General features: G+C 36.3%; 2 protein-coding genes and 1 long non-coding RNA gene across 3 annotated transcripts in view; 2 read left to right on the top strand and 1 right to left on the bottom strand.

Moving 5' to 3' along the window:
* The first annotated feature begins 1591 nt into the window (after positions 1 to 1591).
* Positions 1592 to 15815, top strand: LOC132104181 (trafficking protein particle complex subunit 14-like). The gene is made up of 10 exons (XM_059509457.1): positions 1592 to 2434; positions 6765 to 6860; positions 7122 to 7251; positions 8853 to 8939; positions 9443 to 9563; positions 11128 to 11275; positions 11428 to 11662; positions 13463 to 13599; positions 13728 to 13927; positions 15226 to 15815. The coding sequence occupies exons 1-10, from the start codon at positions 1871 to 1873 to the stop codon at positions 15377 to 15379; spliced, it is 1872 nt and encodes a 623-aa protein (XP_059365440.1). The 5' UTR covers positions 1592 to 1870; the 3' UTR covers positions 15380 to 15815.
* A 606-nt stretch (positions 15816 to 16421) lies between these two features.
* On the top strand, positions 16422 to 16965 carry LOC132097151 (uncharacterized). The gene is made up of 2 exons (XR_009422679.1): positions 16422 to 16534; positions 16695 to 16965. It is a non-coding gene; the product is annotated as an uncharacterized LOC132097151 (long non-coding RNA).
* Positions 16966 to 17749: 784 nt separating this feature from the next.
* LOC132098634 (IgGFc-binding protein-like) overlaps positions 17750 to 18074 on the bottom strand; it is a 46657-nt gene continuing 46332 nt past the window's right edge. Inside the window, exon 102 of the mRNA XM_059504711.1 lies at positions 17750 to 18050. Within this exon, the coding sequence (XP_059360694.1) occupies positions 17974 to 18050 (77 nt within the window). The 3' untranslated portion in view covers positions 17750 to 17973. The remainder of the gene's footprint in view (positions 18051 to 18074) is intronic.

The following is an 18074-nucleotide window of genomic DNA, read 5'->3' as shown; positions in this document are numbered from 1 at the left end:
AGTGCAAATGGGCAAATTCCGCCTAGGGTCTGTGTCAACTATCATCTCATAAGGGAAATAAAAAGAAAATTGGTGTCTCTTGTAACACATTCTTTAAGTCAGTATCTCTCTGTTCTATTTGAGCAGAATAAGTAAACTCATTCACGTTCCTTCTCTTCTGTACTTTTAAGACTATAATGCGATTCAAATGATATTTATGTTCCGTCTTCTTTCACTAATATTTTTCAAACCTGTTTCCCATATTTATTATTTTCTTTTAAGTGACTTGAATATATGGGGAAACCTCTGTAGATATTTGCGTGTGATGAGCTTGATTTGGTTTACTTGTATGTAGTAAAATAAAACAAAAATTTACATGTGACAAAAGTGTTTCTAATGTTTTTTTCTAATAGCTAGTATTAGTGTCCTCCTCATGCACCGGATCTCTGCACTGAATGAGATAAGATCATTGCTACAGGATGCTTATTTGATATACAACATTTAACACAATGGAAATAGGTGCTGGAACTGTAGGTTTGCATATGTATTTTCATGGGCTGTTCTCAAAATACACCTGTGACCTTTATGTATAGCCTGCAAATAGGAACTCAGTTTGCACATAAGGCCAGAAATTGGTAGTGATATTAGTAATATCTGTTGACTTTAGCACTTCTTGTGTGTTTTTTTTGCCTCAGGTTTACATGTCTATTACTCAAGAAGATATCTGAATATCTTAATATATCTGTATAAGATATTTCTCTTTAAAGGAAAAAAATATCCGCTGTATTGCAAAATGACCCACATTTGTACACATGGTAAAAATGTGTACAATTTACCAGTTTACGCATGGAGCCGCATTAAGATCTCCACATGTCTGGGAATGAACCATTGAGGGCCTTTAAAATGAAGATACCAAAAGGAAAGTTTTTTAAGAACCTGAATCTAAAAGGATACTAAGACATTTTTTACACTTCTTGAGTTACAGACATACAAACCTGAGGCAAAAAAAAAAAAAAACACAATAAGTGCTTTTTGCCATTTTTTTAACTGTCACCATTTGCATAAAATGAAACAAAGATTGCTAAAGCTAACCACCCCTTCAAAATAGAGGATTACTCCGTAAATCTACATCTGTGACATTTAATATTTCAGCTTATGTTTGTCTTTGTACAGAAAAAAAATATTAACAAAATCCCAAATTTGAGCCATGGAAATTTTATTTAATATAAGTTGCCTTTAATGAAATAAGCTAAAATTTATTAATTCTGAAGTATTTACTGAAATGTAAAGAAACAAAGAAAGGGGCAACATGCATAACAGTAGAGAGTGAATTTTATGAAGTCATCAAATCTAAAGCTAAAAATTTTCTCAAGAACACAGGTTCAACCATATTTACCATGTTATGGTATGTTAGTTTTTTTTTTTATTTTTAAATGTAGACATTAGATACAAAGCAGCTTCAAAACAGAACTTTCCCCATGCTTAAATGGCCAAATATATCATTATTAATTATTAAAATTATTATTTGTTGGTAATAATAATATAATACATTTCAGTCGAACATCATCACAAACAAAGTAGTGAAATATAGCAGTTATAATAATGAATCGCAGAATTAAACAAACCTGTTCTCACATCTATACCATTGTTTACCTTTATCGATAAGCGACTATTCTTGCCTAGCTGTTATGCCGCTCTACATCGATAAGCGTGCCTGTCATACAGCGCACTTGAATGCGTGCGATACGTTACTGGCAGCCAACAGAAATGGGACAAAATAGGATGAATTTAATTTTTGTTCAGTCTGGGAAACCGTGATATTATGCGAGGTGAAAGGTAAAACGGGCTCGTTTAATTTAGAGATTCTTTATTGAATGGGAGTGTTATTTGCATGCTGCTCAGGCTAACCGGATACCTTCGCTGTCTGATTGCAGCGCGCGCTGTGATGGTCATGGTGTTAATGATGGAATCGCAATGCGAGTACTTTATGTATTTTCCGGCCGTCCCCATCTCAGACCTGTCGGACCCGGCCAAATACCGCACGCTCCCGCGTCGGAGTCACCTTTATCTCGGGGAAACCGTGCGCTTTCTGCTGGTTTTGCGCTCTCAGAGCGTCGCGTCGGTGTCCGGGTCGACCTGCACTGCGGCAGCGGATGGCAGCGGCTCGGAGCATCACAGCAGTCGGTCTTGGAGGGAGCTGGCCGGCTCTCTCTGCGCCGTGGCCAGCGTTAGCCCTGGTGACAACCGACAGCGGACACAGCCTCTGTATCACGACTACCACAGCAGCGGGGACGAGTGTGTGGAGGACACGGACGATGATGATGCTGCGGAGGTGGGCTGCGCAGGTAACGTTAGAGGGGGCCCGAGGTACCGGGGCTTCAGGGAATGCAAGCCGCTCCTCATTCACAACAACCCCGGCAACGGCGTGAGGGAATTCCGCAAGGCTCCTGTACAGGTGCTTAAACAAACACTCAAGTCTATTGGAGAATAGCTGTTTACTGTACAGTTAACTTTCACTGCTAAGCATACAAATATATCTGACGATCTACATAAAACACGGAAGTGTTGACATTTCCTGTTGTACTGTTTGAGAGAGAGATGTGTTTGCCTATTCTTATGGCTGGCAACCCTACAGAACACAGTCGTTTTTAATTTATAATTGAGGATAGTCATAGTACCGCAAAGGACTTCCTCATTTTAGTATTCTGGCCAGAATGCTATCATGCAGTATATTTCTATAACAGTTCCTGACTTGAACCCCTGCAGGTGCACTCAGTAATGTTTTAACTAAAAAACATTTTATACCAAAAGAAGTGAACAGTAATTTTGAGAAATATCATCGAATAATAGGATCGTCACACAAGATGAAGACTCCAAACATCTTCTAGGAAAAAAGCTATTTGATTTCACAAAAGGCATTTATCTATGAGGTGTTGCCATCAGGGCCAGATTAACACTTTGTTGTACCCTGGGCAACAATATTCAAGAGCCCCATCATCACGACCCCAGGATCACCATAATATGGTCATATACTAATATACATATACATATACATATCAAATTCTAACTGTCATCAGGTGTATTTTGATTTACAAATATTTAAATGCTCATAGAACTACAAATGCACTACTATGTCCCCTATCAAAGACATTCACTCACATATGATGCTATGAAAACAAAACACATCAGCATCTGTATAATCTGGTAAAATTGACCCACTACATTGAGAGGGAGGGAAATATCCTCCATTTTCACAAAAATGAATAAATAAGCAACCACTTTCAAACCATTGTTTATTTAACAACATTTATTCCCAATAGAAATGTATTGAATTGATATAGCTATAACAGAAGACCACAGACAACACATCAAGAAACATTTTGGTCCTCAGCTCATTTTAAGCAGAAATCACCCTGACAGGGTGACCCTGTTTCCTCAGAATTCAACAAGGCAATCAAGTTATTAGTCCAACACAAACAATTTGAAATCTGCCAGTTTTCCCTCCACAACAATATACAGCATTTTAATAAAGCTGGCACCTCAAGGAAAAAAATAAATAAATAAAATGCAGTATCACTGTTATCTGCTCATAAACATTTTTATCCTAAGCTCATTTTAACTTGTTTTAAAATAGAACAACAACATATCACAGCACAATTAACCAGTTAAACATTGTAGTGCTACATAAACATTTAGAAATCTGTCAATTTCTCTGAAGAAGACAAGACAGAAATAAATGCTACATAATCTGGCAAAACACACAATTTTAGTCCTAAATAATGAGGAAGTGCATGTTTGAATTTGAAATGCCTTCATTTGGCAAACACATCTTACAATGGCTTTTTTCTGGACTTTGACTGTGCAAACTGGTGTACAGTATAACATCTTCAAAATCAAGGCCACTAACAAGTTCATGTCCAATAGCTAAAATAGAAAGTGCAGAGCCGTGTCTGTCACACAATTTCTCTCTAGAAGACAAGATAAAAATAAATACTACAAACCTGTCAAAACACACAATTTTAATCCTAAATAATGAGGAAGTGCATGTTTGCTTTCATTTGGCATCTTGTAGAAAAGTCCTGGCTAGCTGAGTTGTCCTCGTCGTTGACGGAAGCTGACTTAACAGAACTGTCGGCAACATTAACAGGAGTGAAGAAATGACCTATTTTAGGTATATACTTAAAATTTTCTGCGTTTCTGATGTCCTTTTCCTTTTTTAATTTCCGCTTCGCGCTCCCATTTAGCTTCTCCATGTCAGATTTCTTTCTGTTGTAGCAACGCCTGACGTAACCCGCTCGGCGTAACATTTGACCAACCTCATCCGGACTGACCAATGAGGAGAGGGTCTTAACTTGAGGCCCTCTCTTCATTGGTCATTCCGCATGAGACTGACTCTCAACCGCTCTCAACTCACGTTCAAAGTCATAGGCAGCGCAGCGTCTCTCTGTGCAGCGCAAAAGCCCGTGTTGACAGTTTGTTTAATGTAAAGCGGGAGATTACCAGATACAGTATTTTGCTCGTGCCCTTGCTGCCCTGGGCCCTTTAGAGGTCTTGGGCCCCTGGGCAATTGCCCAGTTGCCCGTATGGTTAATCCGGCCCTGGTTGCCATATGTGAATATCAAATGTCCTATATATTGATATATGTAGTATTAGATGGAGAAGAAAACACACAAAAATAGAACAAGACAGAAGATAAACAGTCCGCTTCAGTGTGACGCAATCCAATGTTAGTCAGCAAGCTTCATGAATCCGCACAGATAAGCTAAAGTAAAAACTCAACACTACTTCTGAAACAAATAAGGGTAAATGTAAAACTTTAAACTTTAAAAGGGCATGAAGATTAAATTCATATAATTTCTGTATACAATTTCAGACTTTAGAAGGAAAGTGCAACACTCATTCCACAAACATAGGCTTGACTTTAATTCTTTAAAAACAGTGACATTTTGGACAAATTTAAAGCCTTCAGTAGACATCCGATTGTTGCACTTGTCTTCTGAAGTTGAAAATATGGTTTCAGCTTTTTATTTATGCTTTTGAAATTTATCATTTATGTTGACAATGAAAGTAACATGTAAGAAAAAAAAGAAACATTTACCTTGAGGTCTTCTCATAGCATTCTGCCCTTTTTAGATTAAAATGATTTTAATACCAAGAGAGGTTATATCCTAAGTCATTTGACCAGAGTATTTTTAGGGACTCCTTTTCAGTGTTTTGGACCTGTTTGCTCCCCCTATAGCCTCTTAAATGTCTGTATACCCCAGCCCAGCATACAGAAATTATTTAAGAGATAAATAACATATGCAGATTGTAAATAGCATCTGGAGAATGAAATATGGTCATTTTAATGTTTAAGTCAAGTCTGTTTATATCAAGAATTTAGGAAAAAATGTTCACATCTAACCAAAGTTTGACAGTCCACCAAAGTGCAGTGCTTCTGTGTTTTTTCCTATTGGAAATTCTCATAAGAAGCAAAGCAAGGCAATACATTTTTCAAACAGGGGTAGAACCCACCCTGTGAAATGAGAGCTTAGTCTGCTATTTGCACTGCTTTCTTTGCCAGTCACACACCCAGAAGTGCAAATCTTTTAAAATGCACCAATCCAGTTTTAGGAGTCAGTCATTACAGAGCTATGATACTCAAACTGTAAGCCAAGGTTGTATGACTTAGATATTGTCTCTGAGGTACAAGAACAAGCAGATACCCTACACCACGCTGGACTCCTTAGACGTAATTTATTTGCTTGAAATACCCCCTGTCATTTTAAGTTAATTTTTCAATAATGACACGTCACATATTCTCTGATGTCGGTTGATGGTCACATGACATGCAACTAAAAAGATCAAATCAAGTCACCTTTTTTTATATAGCACTTAATACAATATAGATTGTCTAGAAACTGCTTCACAGTATTAAATGGCAAATAACAGAATCAATAATGCAAACTGCTTAAAATATGAGAAAAATTCTGCTGTAAAGCAACAGGAAATTCTTTTTTACTAAGTGTTTTGTTTTGTTTTTTGTATCTGAACTTTAAAATAGACAACCCTTTTTTTTAGTTGTGAAAGGGTGTATTGATGATGATGTATTAACTCTAATTACACAAATGAAGACAGAAATATATTACAAATTACAATTAAGCTGAAAAATATTTAATAATTATTGTATTTTTAAAAGGTACAGTGCTAATATTTATGCTTTAAAGTCTTCTTTTTCAAATGTTGAAACCCGTGAACTTTAAACATTTAAAATCCCAAGCTTTGGCTCAGTTCTCAAATTGTTGTTTATTTCTCAAAGCAATAAGTTCATATGTCTGAACAGTTAGTATATTATTCATATCAGATTTGAATTTCTTATTGATTTAAGCCATTTGCATGTGTTTTTGTGGCATTGGCCATTTCGCTGACACAATAACTAGGTTTTGAAGCATGAATTAAATGTTTTTTACAGACTTGTGATGTTCCAGGACACAGTTGTGATAATTGCACTTACAGTGCTGAGAAAAACTGTGAACTACCAGCTCATGCAGAGATGGAGTTCGCTGCATTTACTGTGAAACGAGAAACTTTTAGATGCTGAATACACCAGATCACAAGCTGCTCACATGAACACAGTGCAAAGTGCTTTGAAAACTCACAAATTACAATCCACTTGAAGTTTCCTTCATGGACCCCCAGGGGTTTGGGAACCCCTGTTTGGGAAACCCTGCTCTACACATACAGAAAAAATAGTGTCTTCCCTTGTCCCATGTGTCACCTTGAAGTATTTTACTTTGTTTCTTTAGTCTCCTGTGGATGAGCCAGTTGTTTTAAGCGATGAGGTCATCTTCCCCCTGACTGTGTCACTGGATAAGCTCCCTGTCAACACTCTCAAAGTGAAGGTATGGCTAATATTTGTGTGGGTTTGTGTGTGTTTGTGTGTGTGTGTGTGTGTGTGTGTTTGTGTTCTTGAATTCATGCATTCATGCATTCATGCATCAATTGCTGATTAGTTTTGCGTGCTTGTGCAAGGTTCTAATGCAAAGCAGTGTGAGTGTGTGTGCAAGATATGTAGACCAAACACCTATGCTCATGATAAGTCATGTTGCATGTGTTGCTGACTGCACCTCTGATTTATGTGCTTGTGTGTTACCTCAATGCAGATAATTGTAACTGTGTGGAAGCAAGAAGAGGAGAAAGCTGAGATCCAAGAGCATGGCTACCTCAGCATCCTCCAGCAAAAGAGTCCCTGCCAAACATTTCGCCAGGATCTAAACACCTTCAAAGCGCAGGGTGAGCTCTTGGATCCTTCATCCCAATATTGCATGATCTCATTATTGATGTGGGACCTCAGGGATCTGCCTTTTACACTCGTCTTTAATCGCCATTGCTTTCCTTTCATTATCTCTCCTCTCTGTTTCTTTATCTGCCAAGTGTCAATGTTAGTTTTTTTCTCTCTGTGTCACATATAGGGCTGGGTGATAAAACAAAAACGGTAATTATCGCGATACGCGATATAATTTTGCCTCGATAAAAAAAGCTACATAAAAAGTTCGATATGCTTATTTATAATGTTTTTGCCAAAAGCAAAGGAATCAGCGCTACTTATTTGAAGCCTAACACATGGAACATTTATCTGCTCGACTCAAACAGCAACGCGTCATGAGCTCACTAGACTAGAGCAGATGCGTTCACTCGCTGATGAGTCTCGGTCACATGACACTCAACAGCACTGTGGGATCCGGTGAGATGCGCTGGACTTCAGAGAAGGGCACAAATGAATCTGTGATTTAAAGTAGCTTAGAGCCAGATTACACAGCGCTGACAAACAGGAGCAACGAGACCGTCAGAAGGCTTTAAATCTACAAATCGCCATCATTTACCATGGATTTACTGTAGTAACACTGACTGCACCATAGTATTGTGGCATAAATGAGGGATACTCATACGGAATTGTATTATATTATTAATGTATTATGTATTAAAGGAGTAATGGAATATAGTTAATTACAATATTATTTTGTGATTATGCTATAGCATTTTTGCTTTTATACTAAACATATTTTTCATACAAATACCTAGAAACCATAATTACACAGTTAAATGTTTACTGTGGTATTGAGGTGCTGTATGTGTTGTTTTAATTGTGGTTATCATGATCTAAATGTTTGCTACTATGGAAGATGAATGGTTAAATTTAATAAAACTCAGTCCAGATAATTAAATTTCACCATATAAAAATGAGGTTGTTACAGTTTTTTTTTACAGATGTTGCTGTTAATAAAAGTTGACAGCAACATAATTGAAAATGAACATAAGTTTACATCTGCATCCAAACTCAAGCTACGGTTATATGTGCATTTCTAAGAGACCAAAAATTTAACATCAACATTGCAGCCTGCACTGCAAACTTTGCTGAAGATACACTTCATCAAAGTCAGGCAACACAAACCTGTTTCATGATTTAAAACAATATCACATGCAGATATTAAGAAATACATTTTTGTATATTGATATTTATTTTTGTTAAGGATGAATGGCTAAAAAAATGTTTAAAAAATTCAAAACCATTTACTGTTTGTCATTTAAAACCAAAAATAACTGTCCGATTTCTACAGCTTTCACTTAGGAGCAAAAATCTGCCTTTAAACTTGATAGGAATAAAGATTTGAAATTTATTGTGATAATTATCGATATCGACTAATATGAAAAATCTTACCATGACAGTTTTTTGGGCCATATTGCCCAGCACTAGTCACATACATTATTGAAATGTCATGTATTTCAGAACTGTAATTAACATATATTAACTTTACTGTTAAACATTTTTTGATACATGTGCTGTTTAGGAAATTGCTTTAAATTGGCGTTGTTTTTCTCTTGCTTGCCAACAGTCAGCACCACACTTAATGTCCTGCCCCCTCCGACTGTAAAGTGTCAACAGATGACAGTCTCAGGGAGACACTTGACTGTCCTCAAAGGTAACGTCAGCCCTATTTCTAGTTCTTTGCACATTTTATAAGCACACATGATAAATATACAATACTGTTGAAAAGGTTGGGGTCATTAAGGTTTTTTTTTTTTTTTTAAGCAAGGATTCTTTAAAATCTAAATGACAGTACATACTTTTTAAAATGGGGGGGGGGGGGGGGGGGGTTGGGGCGGTGTTGTATCATGGTTTCCAGAAAAATATTGAGCTGATAATAATATTCAATGTAATTTGATATGTATGTCTTATGATTATGATATAATAGGTCCTTAGTGGTCCTGATGTAAGGGAGTTAAGAAAGACATTCATACCTCATTATAAAAGTAATCCTGTATCTATCTGGTGAGAAAAGTCCCATATTATACAGAATTTGTGCTAGAAGTAGGCAGTAGTTCTGTAGTGCTGTGGTGTATGCACTATGTCTCTTATTTTTGTGGTTTCCTGTATCTTTATGTGATAGACGCCTGTTTATGTATGTTTGACCATCTGTTTCAGTGTTAAATGCAAGTTCTCAAGAGGAAGTGTGTGTACGTGACATCAAGATCTTTCCCAACTTCAATTCTTCGTACTTACCAATGATGCCAGATGGCTCTGTACTGCTGGTGGACAATGTTTGGTAAGAGAAACGTTCACGTACACCAAACGTTCTGATTATGGGTTGTTATAAAATCATGTCCCTGAATAATAAACAGCTGCTATTTATTCAGCCCGAAACACTTCAGTGTTTAAATATTGTTTTGCAGATAACACAAGATGGATTGGTTTAGTTATTGACAAAATTTTATAGAATCTTCAACATTTAAAAAGTAACTGACCATGATGATATCAAAATATTATTTAAATGCTTTATTTAAATGAATGCATACTGAATTGTGATTCATCTTCTTTATCTCTCTCGCTCTCTCTCTCTCTCTCTCTCTCTCTCTCTCTATATATATATATATATATATATATTTGTATATACTGAACAAAATTATGAATCGTGTGCTTGAGTGGTTTGTTGATGTCAATGTTGTGGATCGAGTGGCCCAAGGTGGCGGTGGGGTTATGGTATGGGCAGGCGTATGTTATGGACAACGGACACAGGTGCATTTTATTGATGGCATTTTGAATGCACAGAGATACAGTGACGAGATCCTGAGGCCCATTGTTGTGACATTCATCCACGACCATCACCTCATGTTTCAGCATGATAATGCACGTCCCCATGTTGGAAGGAGATGTACACAATTCGTGGAAGCTGAAAACATCCCAGTTCTTGCATGGGCAGCATACTCACCGACATGTCACCCACTGAGCATGTTTGGGATGCTCTGGATCGGCTTATATTACAGCATGTTCCAGTTCCTCCCAATATCGAGCAACTTCGCACAGCCATTGAAGAGAAGTGGACCAACATTCCACAGGCCACAATCAACAACCTGATCTACTTTATGTGAAGGAGATTTGTTGCACTGCATGAGGCAAATGGTGGTCACACCGGATACTGACTGGTTTTTGGACCCCCCGGACCCCCCAATACAGTAAAACTGCACATTTTAGAGTGGCCTTTTATTGTGGGCAGCCTGAGGCACACCTGTGCAATAATCATGCTGTCTAATCAGCATCTTGATATGCCACACCTGTGAGGTGGATGGATTATCTCGGCAAAAGAGAAGTGTTCACTAACACAGATTTTGATTTATTTGAGAGAAATAGGCCTTTTGTGGACATAGAAAAAGTCTTAGATCTTTGAGTTCAGCTCATGAAAAATGGTGACAAAAACAAAAGTGTTGCGTTTATAATTTTTTTCAGTGTGTATATATATATATATATATATATATATATATAAAATAAAATACAGAACCAAAGCCCAAAATCAAAAATTTTGTAAAACACTTTTTAAAATAGCACTATTTCCTTGAGGGAATGCTAATTATTTTTATGATTTCATCATGATGACAGTATGTAACAGAATTGACAGTTTCTGTCAATTTTTAGCCATACAAGACACTTTTTACATCAAATAGTGTATTGCTATGGCCTGTGAAATCATGTGATCCATGACAATGAGTAACAAATTATTAAAATAACTAAAAATATTAATAAATAAAAAAGGACAACAAAGTACCTGCAATCATAGATTCACCCAGATGCATCTGAACGAGTTTGTGTTAATGTTTAATTGTTTTGTGTTTCAGTCATCAGTCAGGAGAAGTTGCCATGGCATCCTTTTACAGAATGGACAGCGAGTCCAGTCACCTTCCCAGCATGCTCAGTGCTCTAGAAGAGCAGAACTTTCTCTTCCAGCTGCAGCTCAATAACCAGCCACAAGATGATTCAACTGAGGTGGGCCATCAGGATATTTTAAGTCATAACAGGCTACAAATATGTATCCCACAGCCATTTATCTTCTTTGCGATTATTGAAAACTTTGATGATATAAATGTATTAATTCAATAAATTGTATTAATAAAATGTCATGTTTCTTTTTGCTGCAGGGACTAGAGGTGCCATTAGTTGCAGTCTTACAATGGTCCACTTCTAAATTGCCCTTCACCAACTCTATCTACACTCACTATAGTCTCCCTAGTGTGAGACTGGACCGGCCGCGCTTCATTATGACAGCTAGCTGCCCCAGTGCGGTCAAGGCTCACGAACATTTCCGGGTGAGATATACCCTCCTCAACAACTTGCAGGACTTTCTGGCAGTCCGTCTAGTCTGGACGCCTGAAGGTGAGGATGGGTAAAATAGTAAAAACAAGTTTAAGAACATATAGCTGCTGGCGATTGAATTGATTAGTGTGACTGCTTTGATATATTAACATGTGACACCCGAGAATAATTTTCTCTGATAATATATCAGAAAGCGTTCTCTATCAGCTGTGTGATGCCAGATCATAAATTAGTTACTCTTTTGATCTAATAGATCAAACAGGTTTGCCGAAAGGTCTGAAATTGTTTTTGATTCGGTTTTATTCATATGGACAGTACACTCAAGCACTGAACCATCTGTAGCTGTTTTTTTACAGTGTAATGGAATATTATTTTATAAGTTAGAAAACAAAAAGGAGACACCCGAAGAGGTGGATTATTACCTACAATCTATTTTATGAAAGAAAATCAGTTTGTCATTGTGAAGATGAGTTTGAGCAGGCAAATAACTATTACTACAGTTAAAGACTATTTATTTCTATATATCCATTATATTTTCAGTTTTCATTTTTTTTTTGTGCATATTTATAAAAAACTTTTTCGTTTTTATATATATATATATATATATATATATATATATACACACACTACAGTTCTATCTGGTCCTCAAACCTGATTGGCTGATAAGAGTGATATTAGATTGATAGAGCTCGAACTGTTTCACTGTTTGTATCACTCTGCTTGCGGTATTTCACACTGCGAGTGTCATGGCGGATGCCCGAATCCACTGTTATGAGTTTACTTTCTAATATTTATATTGCATTTATTTAAGCTTTACTTCATTTCATATAAAAGGAATGTTTTAATAGTTTTTGTTTTAGTAAACATTAACAACACTAGTTTGAAGAGGGAGGAGAGAAACTTTGTGTATCATGTAAAAAAAAAGTGCCAAGAAGAGTGTTCGGCTAAAGTGGGGAAATGTAGCAGAGAAAGTGAGAAGGTATTAAGCAACGTGTGATTGACAGTCAGTTGTTGTTTGCAAAGTTGATAAAAAATATTGCAACCATGGAAAAAGTGTTGCCGCTATCAGAGACAGGCCTGATAAAAGCAAAGTAGAGAGCAAAGGCAAACGTTGCTAAATGTTATTTGCTCATAAAGGTTGTGGTTCATGCTTGTAGATGTAGATAACACAGAGTCTGAGGCTGTAGCTGTGTATGTGACTATTTGTAATGTAATGCCAGATGAGCTAATGTCAGGCCTAGCACATCAAACACAAATGAGTAGAAGAATACAGACTGCACATTAACTGCATTGCAGATGGACAATAAACCTTCCAAACTCATTCATATTTGATTCGATTTTTTAAATGTCTTTATGAATGGAAGGTTTAATGTTATTATAGTTTTTGGTTTCTTTTTGTGCTTGTTTGTTTTTGTAGGCTATTTTATTGATAAGGATTGTGCAGAGAGAACAGCACAACTCAATGTGTGTGTGTGTGTGTGTGTGCTCTTGTTTTTGTGACATATCAGGACACAACTCTGTATAATGACATGGGTATGACACAGGTATTACAAGGAGACGGTGACTTATGAGGACATAACCCATGTCCCCATTTTTCAAAACGCTTATAAATCATACAGAATGAGTTTTTTTTTTTTTTGAGAAAGTAAAAATGCACAAAGTTTCCTGTGAGGGTTAAGGTTAGGTGTAGTGTCATATAATATACAGTTTGTACAGTATAAAAACCATTACGCCTATGGGATGTCCCTACTTTTCACAAAAACAAACGTGTGTGTGTGTGTGTGTTAACTGCTTGATCATGACTAAAATATTGCCTTCTGCTGTATGTCCAGATGTTTTTTGACCCTCTCTTCTTCTCAGGTCGTGGACAGAAAGAGGATCCTGCGGTCAATGCAGTGGTGTGTCATTCTCCTCTCAGTAACCTGGGTTACTGTCGAAAAGGCAGTACCCTTTCCGTCAGTGTAGCTTTCCAGATACTCCGAGCAGGTCTTTTTGAGGTAAAGAGTCTAATATGTGTGACGTGAGCAATTCAGTATTCTGTTTTACTTCCTTTAACAAAACCAATGAGTTACATTACTGGATCTGCACACCTCGATATCTGCTATTCTGTCTTGTCTGTCTTTAGTTGAGTCAGCACATGAAACTGAAGTTACAGTTCACAGCGTCCGTGTCCAACCCTCCCCCTGATGCACGTCCGTTGTCCCGCAAGAACAGTCCGTCCAGTCCAGCGGTTAGAGATATTCTGGACCGACATCAGGCCAGTCTCAGTCTGGGCCGCTCTCAGTCCTTTTCTCACCAGCAGCCATCCAAGTTTCACCTCACAAGGTATAGCGTTGAACGTGCGCACACACACACACACACACACACACACACATGTCTGGTCAGCTATCCTTGTGGGGACTCTCCATAGGCATAATGGTTTTTATACTGTACAGACCGTATTTTCTATCGCCCCACACCAACCCTACACCTAACCCTAACCCTCCCAGGAAACTTTCTGCATTTTTAGATTTTCAAGAAACTTCATTCTGTGTAATTTATTAGCTTGTTTACCCGTGGGGACCTCAATTTAGGTCCCCACTGTGACACCAGTCCCCATGAGTCTGTGTGTATTCAGGTTTAAGTCCCCACCAGAATAGAAAAACAAGTACACACACACACATATATACAAACATATGATCTTTATTTATTTCACTTGATGTAAATACAGTTCAATCTTACAGGTTCTCTCTCACACATACACTGTACACACTATATATGAATTTAATATGTTTAACAGTAATTTAATATAGCAATAAATTGACAGCCTTTTTAATAATAAGTAATTCAAAAAATGTTTATTTGAATTCATTTGAAAGGTTTGATATTGTCACTGCACTAATAAAATAATAAAATAATTTTTTTTATTAATATTTTTAATTAATTAATTGAAACATTTTTGATTGGCAGTGCATCTTTGTTCACCCACTGTGTAACAATTTAATTAGTTAAATGTAATTATTTTATTAGTGCAGTGACAATATACACTACTGTTCAAAAGGTTGTGGTCAATGAGATTTTTTTTAAGAGAAATAAAAATAATAATAATAATATTTATTAAATATTAAGCAGTACAACTGTTTTCAACATTGATAATAATAAGAAACATTTTTGCAGCACCAAATATTACAATGATTTCTGAAGGATCATGTGAAAATTCAGCTTTGTCATCACAGGAATAAATGACATTTTAAACAATAATTCAATAGAACTCTTGTTTTAAATAGCAATAATATTTCACAATATTACTAATCAATTCAATGCATCTTGGTAAATCTTAGTGACCCCAAACATTTGATCACACACAGTATTAATTGGTCTATACATGAATGTATTTAGCTGTCTTTACAAGTTAGTAATATTTGTGGAAAACACCATAATTCCAACTGCAATGGAAGATCTTAGTTGACTGATCTAGGACTGTCTTCATAGGCAGGAACTAGGATATAGGATCTAGCCTATGGTAGACTGATACATCCTCTTACAATTATCTCACTTCTCAATGTTTTCTTTGTCAAATCATGATTGTGTCATTTATGCAGCACAGATCATTGTCTATGCTCATGTTTGTTTGTGTCTTACAGGACAGGCAGTGTTATGGAGCGCAGGGCCATCACCCCTCCTGTGGGCTCTCCTGTTGGACGGCCGCTGTACCTCCCTCCAGACAGGAACATCTTGTCACTTGACAAAATTGCCAAGCGTGAGTGCAAGGTGCTGGTACTGGATTCAAACACCTAAATGCACACACACACAAACACAGACACACACACACACACACACACACACACAGAGGAGAGGAAGTAAGAATATTTTTGAACTTTGAGAAAGAGCCACGTGTCATTGAAGCAGTGTAAAGTGGTCTGTAAGTTTCAGTTCAATATGTATTTTTCTTTTCGTTTTATCAGCATTCATTGTATAAATGCTGTACAGTTATGATTATTTGAAAACAATTTCAATTTGCAATTTACATGCAGCTAATGTTTTGACAATTTCGACAGAAGGAATGAAAAGAAACCATAAACACAGGGATTTATTGTTTATTAATTTAACTGGAGTCGTGAAGTTCTGAAACTTGTGTTACATACAAGTTAAAATATTGTTCTGATGGCTGTTTAAAGGGAAGATGGATGGTTATGGTTGGTCATAACACAGACCCACATGGAATCTGTGTGCTCAGAAAACCGGCCCCATACACGCTTGTTTATTTAATAGTTTTGCCAATGTTTTCAGACACAAATAAGTCTAGCACTTTATTAAACACATTGTGTTTGCTTAAATCTATTCTGTAGATTTGTCTCCCGAAATCAGTGCAAAGAATGAAGAATTCATCAGATTCCATCTTGGCCTGGTCATATCCACTGTAAAAGCATGTCACATACAAATTTGTGTTTTTCTTTGTTTACTACTTAATATTAGATATATTTTTTAAATGTCTTTACATTTTTTTTGGTCAGTACTGCCAACATTTCCCTGCCCATATTTTATTCCTCTTTGTAAAAGTGCTTTTATTGTTTTCCTTAATTACTTGAAAGATGGTTTGCAATGTTGTGTCTGTGAAGGCTTCTTTAATTTTTCAGTCCTGTACACTGGAATGGTTTTGGTCTGGGGTTTATTGCACCCTTCAGTGTAACTGTAGTGCCGCTCTCCATATCACTGATATTTCTTACTCAATAGTTATGTTTGTTGTTACATTTGTATTTATTTTATTCATCAGATTTTTTTTTTCACTGCTGTAATGTTAACACTTCAGTTAATCAAGATTTTGAACCTATACAGGTTTTCCACGTGGTTACACACAACCTATTAATATCAAATCAAGTCACTTCTGTTTCCTGAAGGTGGAGCTTGTGTTATTGGCAGATGCCATTTGATTTCTGCTCCTCCCTTCCTGGTGTTGGAAATATGCTGTCACATTCAAATATGCTGATCGTTTTTCTTTTGCTCCATAATTATCTTTATTCTTTATATAATTATTCTTTATATAATTATCAGATTCTGGTCATACAGTTGTATTGATTTCTATGTATTAACACTGAACATCAGTTTTTAGCAGAGCGCTTGATATGCACATCCCCTCAGACTGTAGTGATAATCAATAATCAACTAGCATGAAGCGTCAACCCATTGTGCCATTTAATGGGGTGTACGATTGATTTCTTTTATGAATGTTTACATTTCTGTGCACATGTGAAGACTACTGATTAATCCTCGGGACTGAAGGTTTTATATTGTATCCGATTATAGGATCTTGAATGTTTCATTTTTTCAGACTGAAATAGTTAGACAGACTTCTCATTCTGTGGAAATGTAACAATTATCCAAAACCGCATTGTGGGTGTAGATAATATGTTTTAATATAAACACTGTGATTTATTTCAATTTTACAATTCTAAATTTCCATATTTGCATCTTGGCCAGTTTTCTTGTTTTGGACTATTTAAGTATTATTTTACATTGACAACTTGTGAAAAAAGTTGCTTGGCATGATTAGATAATTTATGAACATAAAGATTTGGATCATGTTTATGTTTAAAAATTTAAACCTGTTTTTTTGGAGGAAGAAGAAGGAAGTTTCAAAGGACTGGTGGCTGGATCTGATGTTTTCCTGAACAGCTTGTATCTTCAAAAACATTTGGATTCTTTATTTTATTTTATTTTTTCCTCTTGACAAGGCAAATCACAGAACAATGGATAATTGGCAAGTCTAACCACTGGATTTACTCCGTCTCTATAAATAGCTTGAGGTTAGAAGTTATACAAAAGGTATCAGAGATGAGGCAATATATGTTGAGTATTGCTATTGTATTGTTTGTTTGAACTTTTAAACATTTCTGAATTGCCAATACCCCCCAAGAAGCTCTTCTGGAGGACAGTCCTTGTGGAACTCAATCATTTAGAAAGCTGGTCAAGCAAGACCATTTTTACTTTTCTCTTCTATGAACTGCTGCTTTGCACTTGAAAATGTTGTGGGTCATTGGATTGTTGCACTTGAACAAGTTCAATAAAAGCAGCTAGGGCATAAATTGTTTTGTTAATTTATTTAAAATAATAATAAAAAAAATAAAGCACAAAATATTTTTTCAGAAGAAAATATCATTTATTTCACATTAGATGTTTATAGACATTTGATAATTGCACTCATTCCCCAAATCACAACATAGCTAAGACCAAAAATTATAATAAAGTTTATAAATATGTTACTGGAAAAATTTTAAAAAGTAAAATATAAACAGGTTTTGCAAGTTAGTTCACATATTTCACAAAGACATTTAAAGTGAATAAATATAAACACAATCTTGTCAGCAAATCATTGTCAAAAAAACGGTTTTGCTTCAAAATGTTGTGGCATTCACCACACTGTTGTCTGTTCCCTCCTTCTTATCGTCATCTAGAGTGTCATAGGGTTGATCTGTGGACAAATTTAGAAATGCTC

The sequence above is a fragment of the Carassius carassius genome, chromosome 2 (assembly GCF_963082965.1).
Source record: "Carassius carassius chromosome 2, fCarCar2.1, whole genome shotgun sequence".
NCBI lineage: Eukaryota > Metazoa > Chordata > Actinopteri > Cypriniformes > Cyprinidae > Carassius > Carassius carassius.
Note: the sequence above shows the minus strand (reverse complement) of the source record. Positions and strands in the feature narration are given on the sequence as shown.

Coding starts and splice junctions, on each gene's coding strand:
- LOC132104181 (XM_059509457.1), top strand. CDS start 1,871: ATGCTGCTCAGGCTAACCGGATACCTTCGCTGTCTGATTGCAGCGCGC. Junction 7,252..8,852: donor AAACACCTTCAAAGCGCAGG/GTGAGCTCTTGG, acceptor GCTTGCCAACAG/TCAGCACCACACTTAATGTC. Junction 11,663..13,462: donor TCTAGTCTGGACGCCTGAAG/GTGAGGATGGGT, acceptor TCTTCTTCTCAG/GTCGTGGACAGAAAGAGGAT.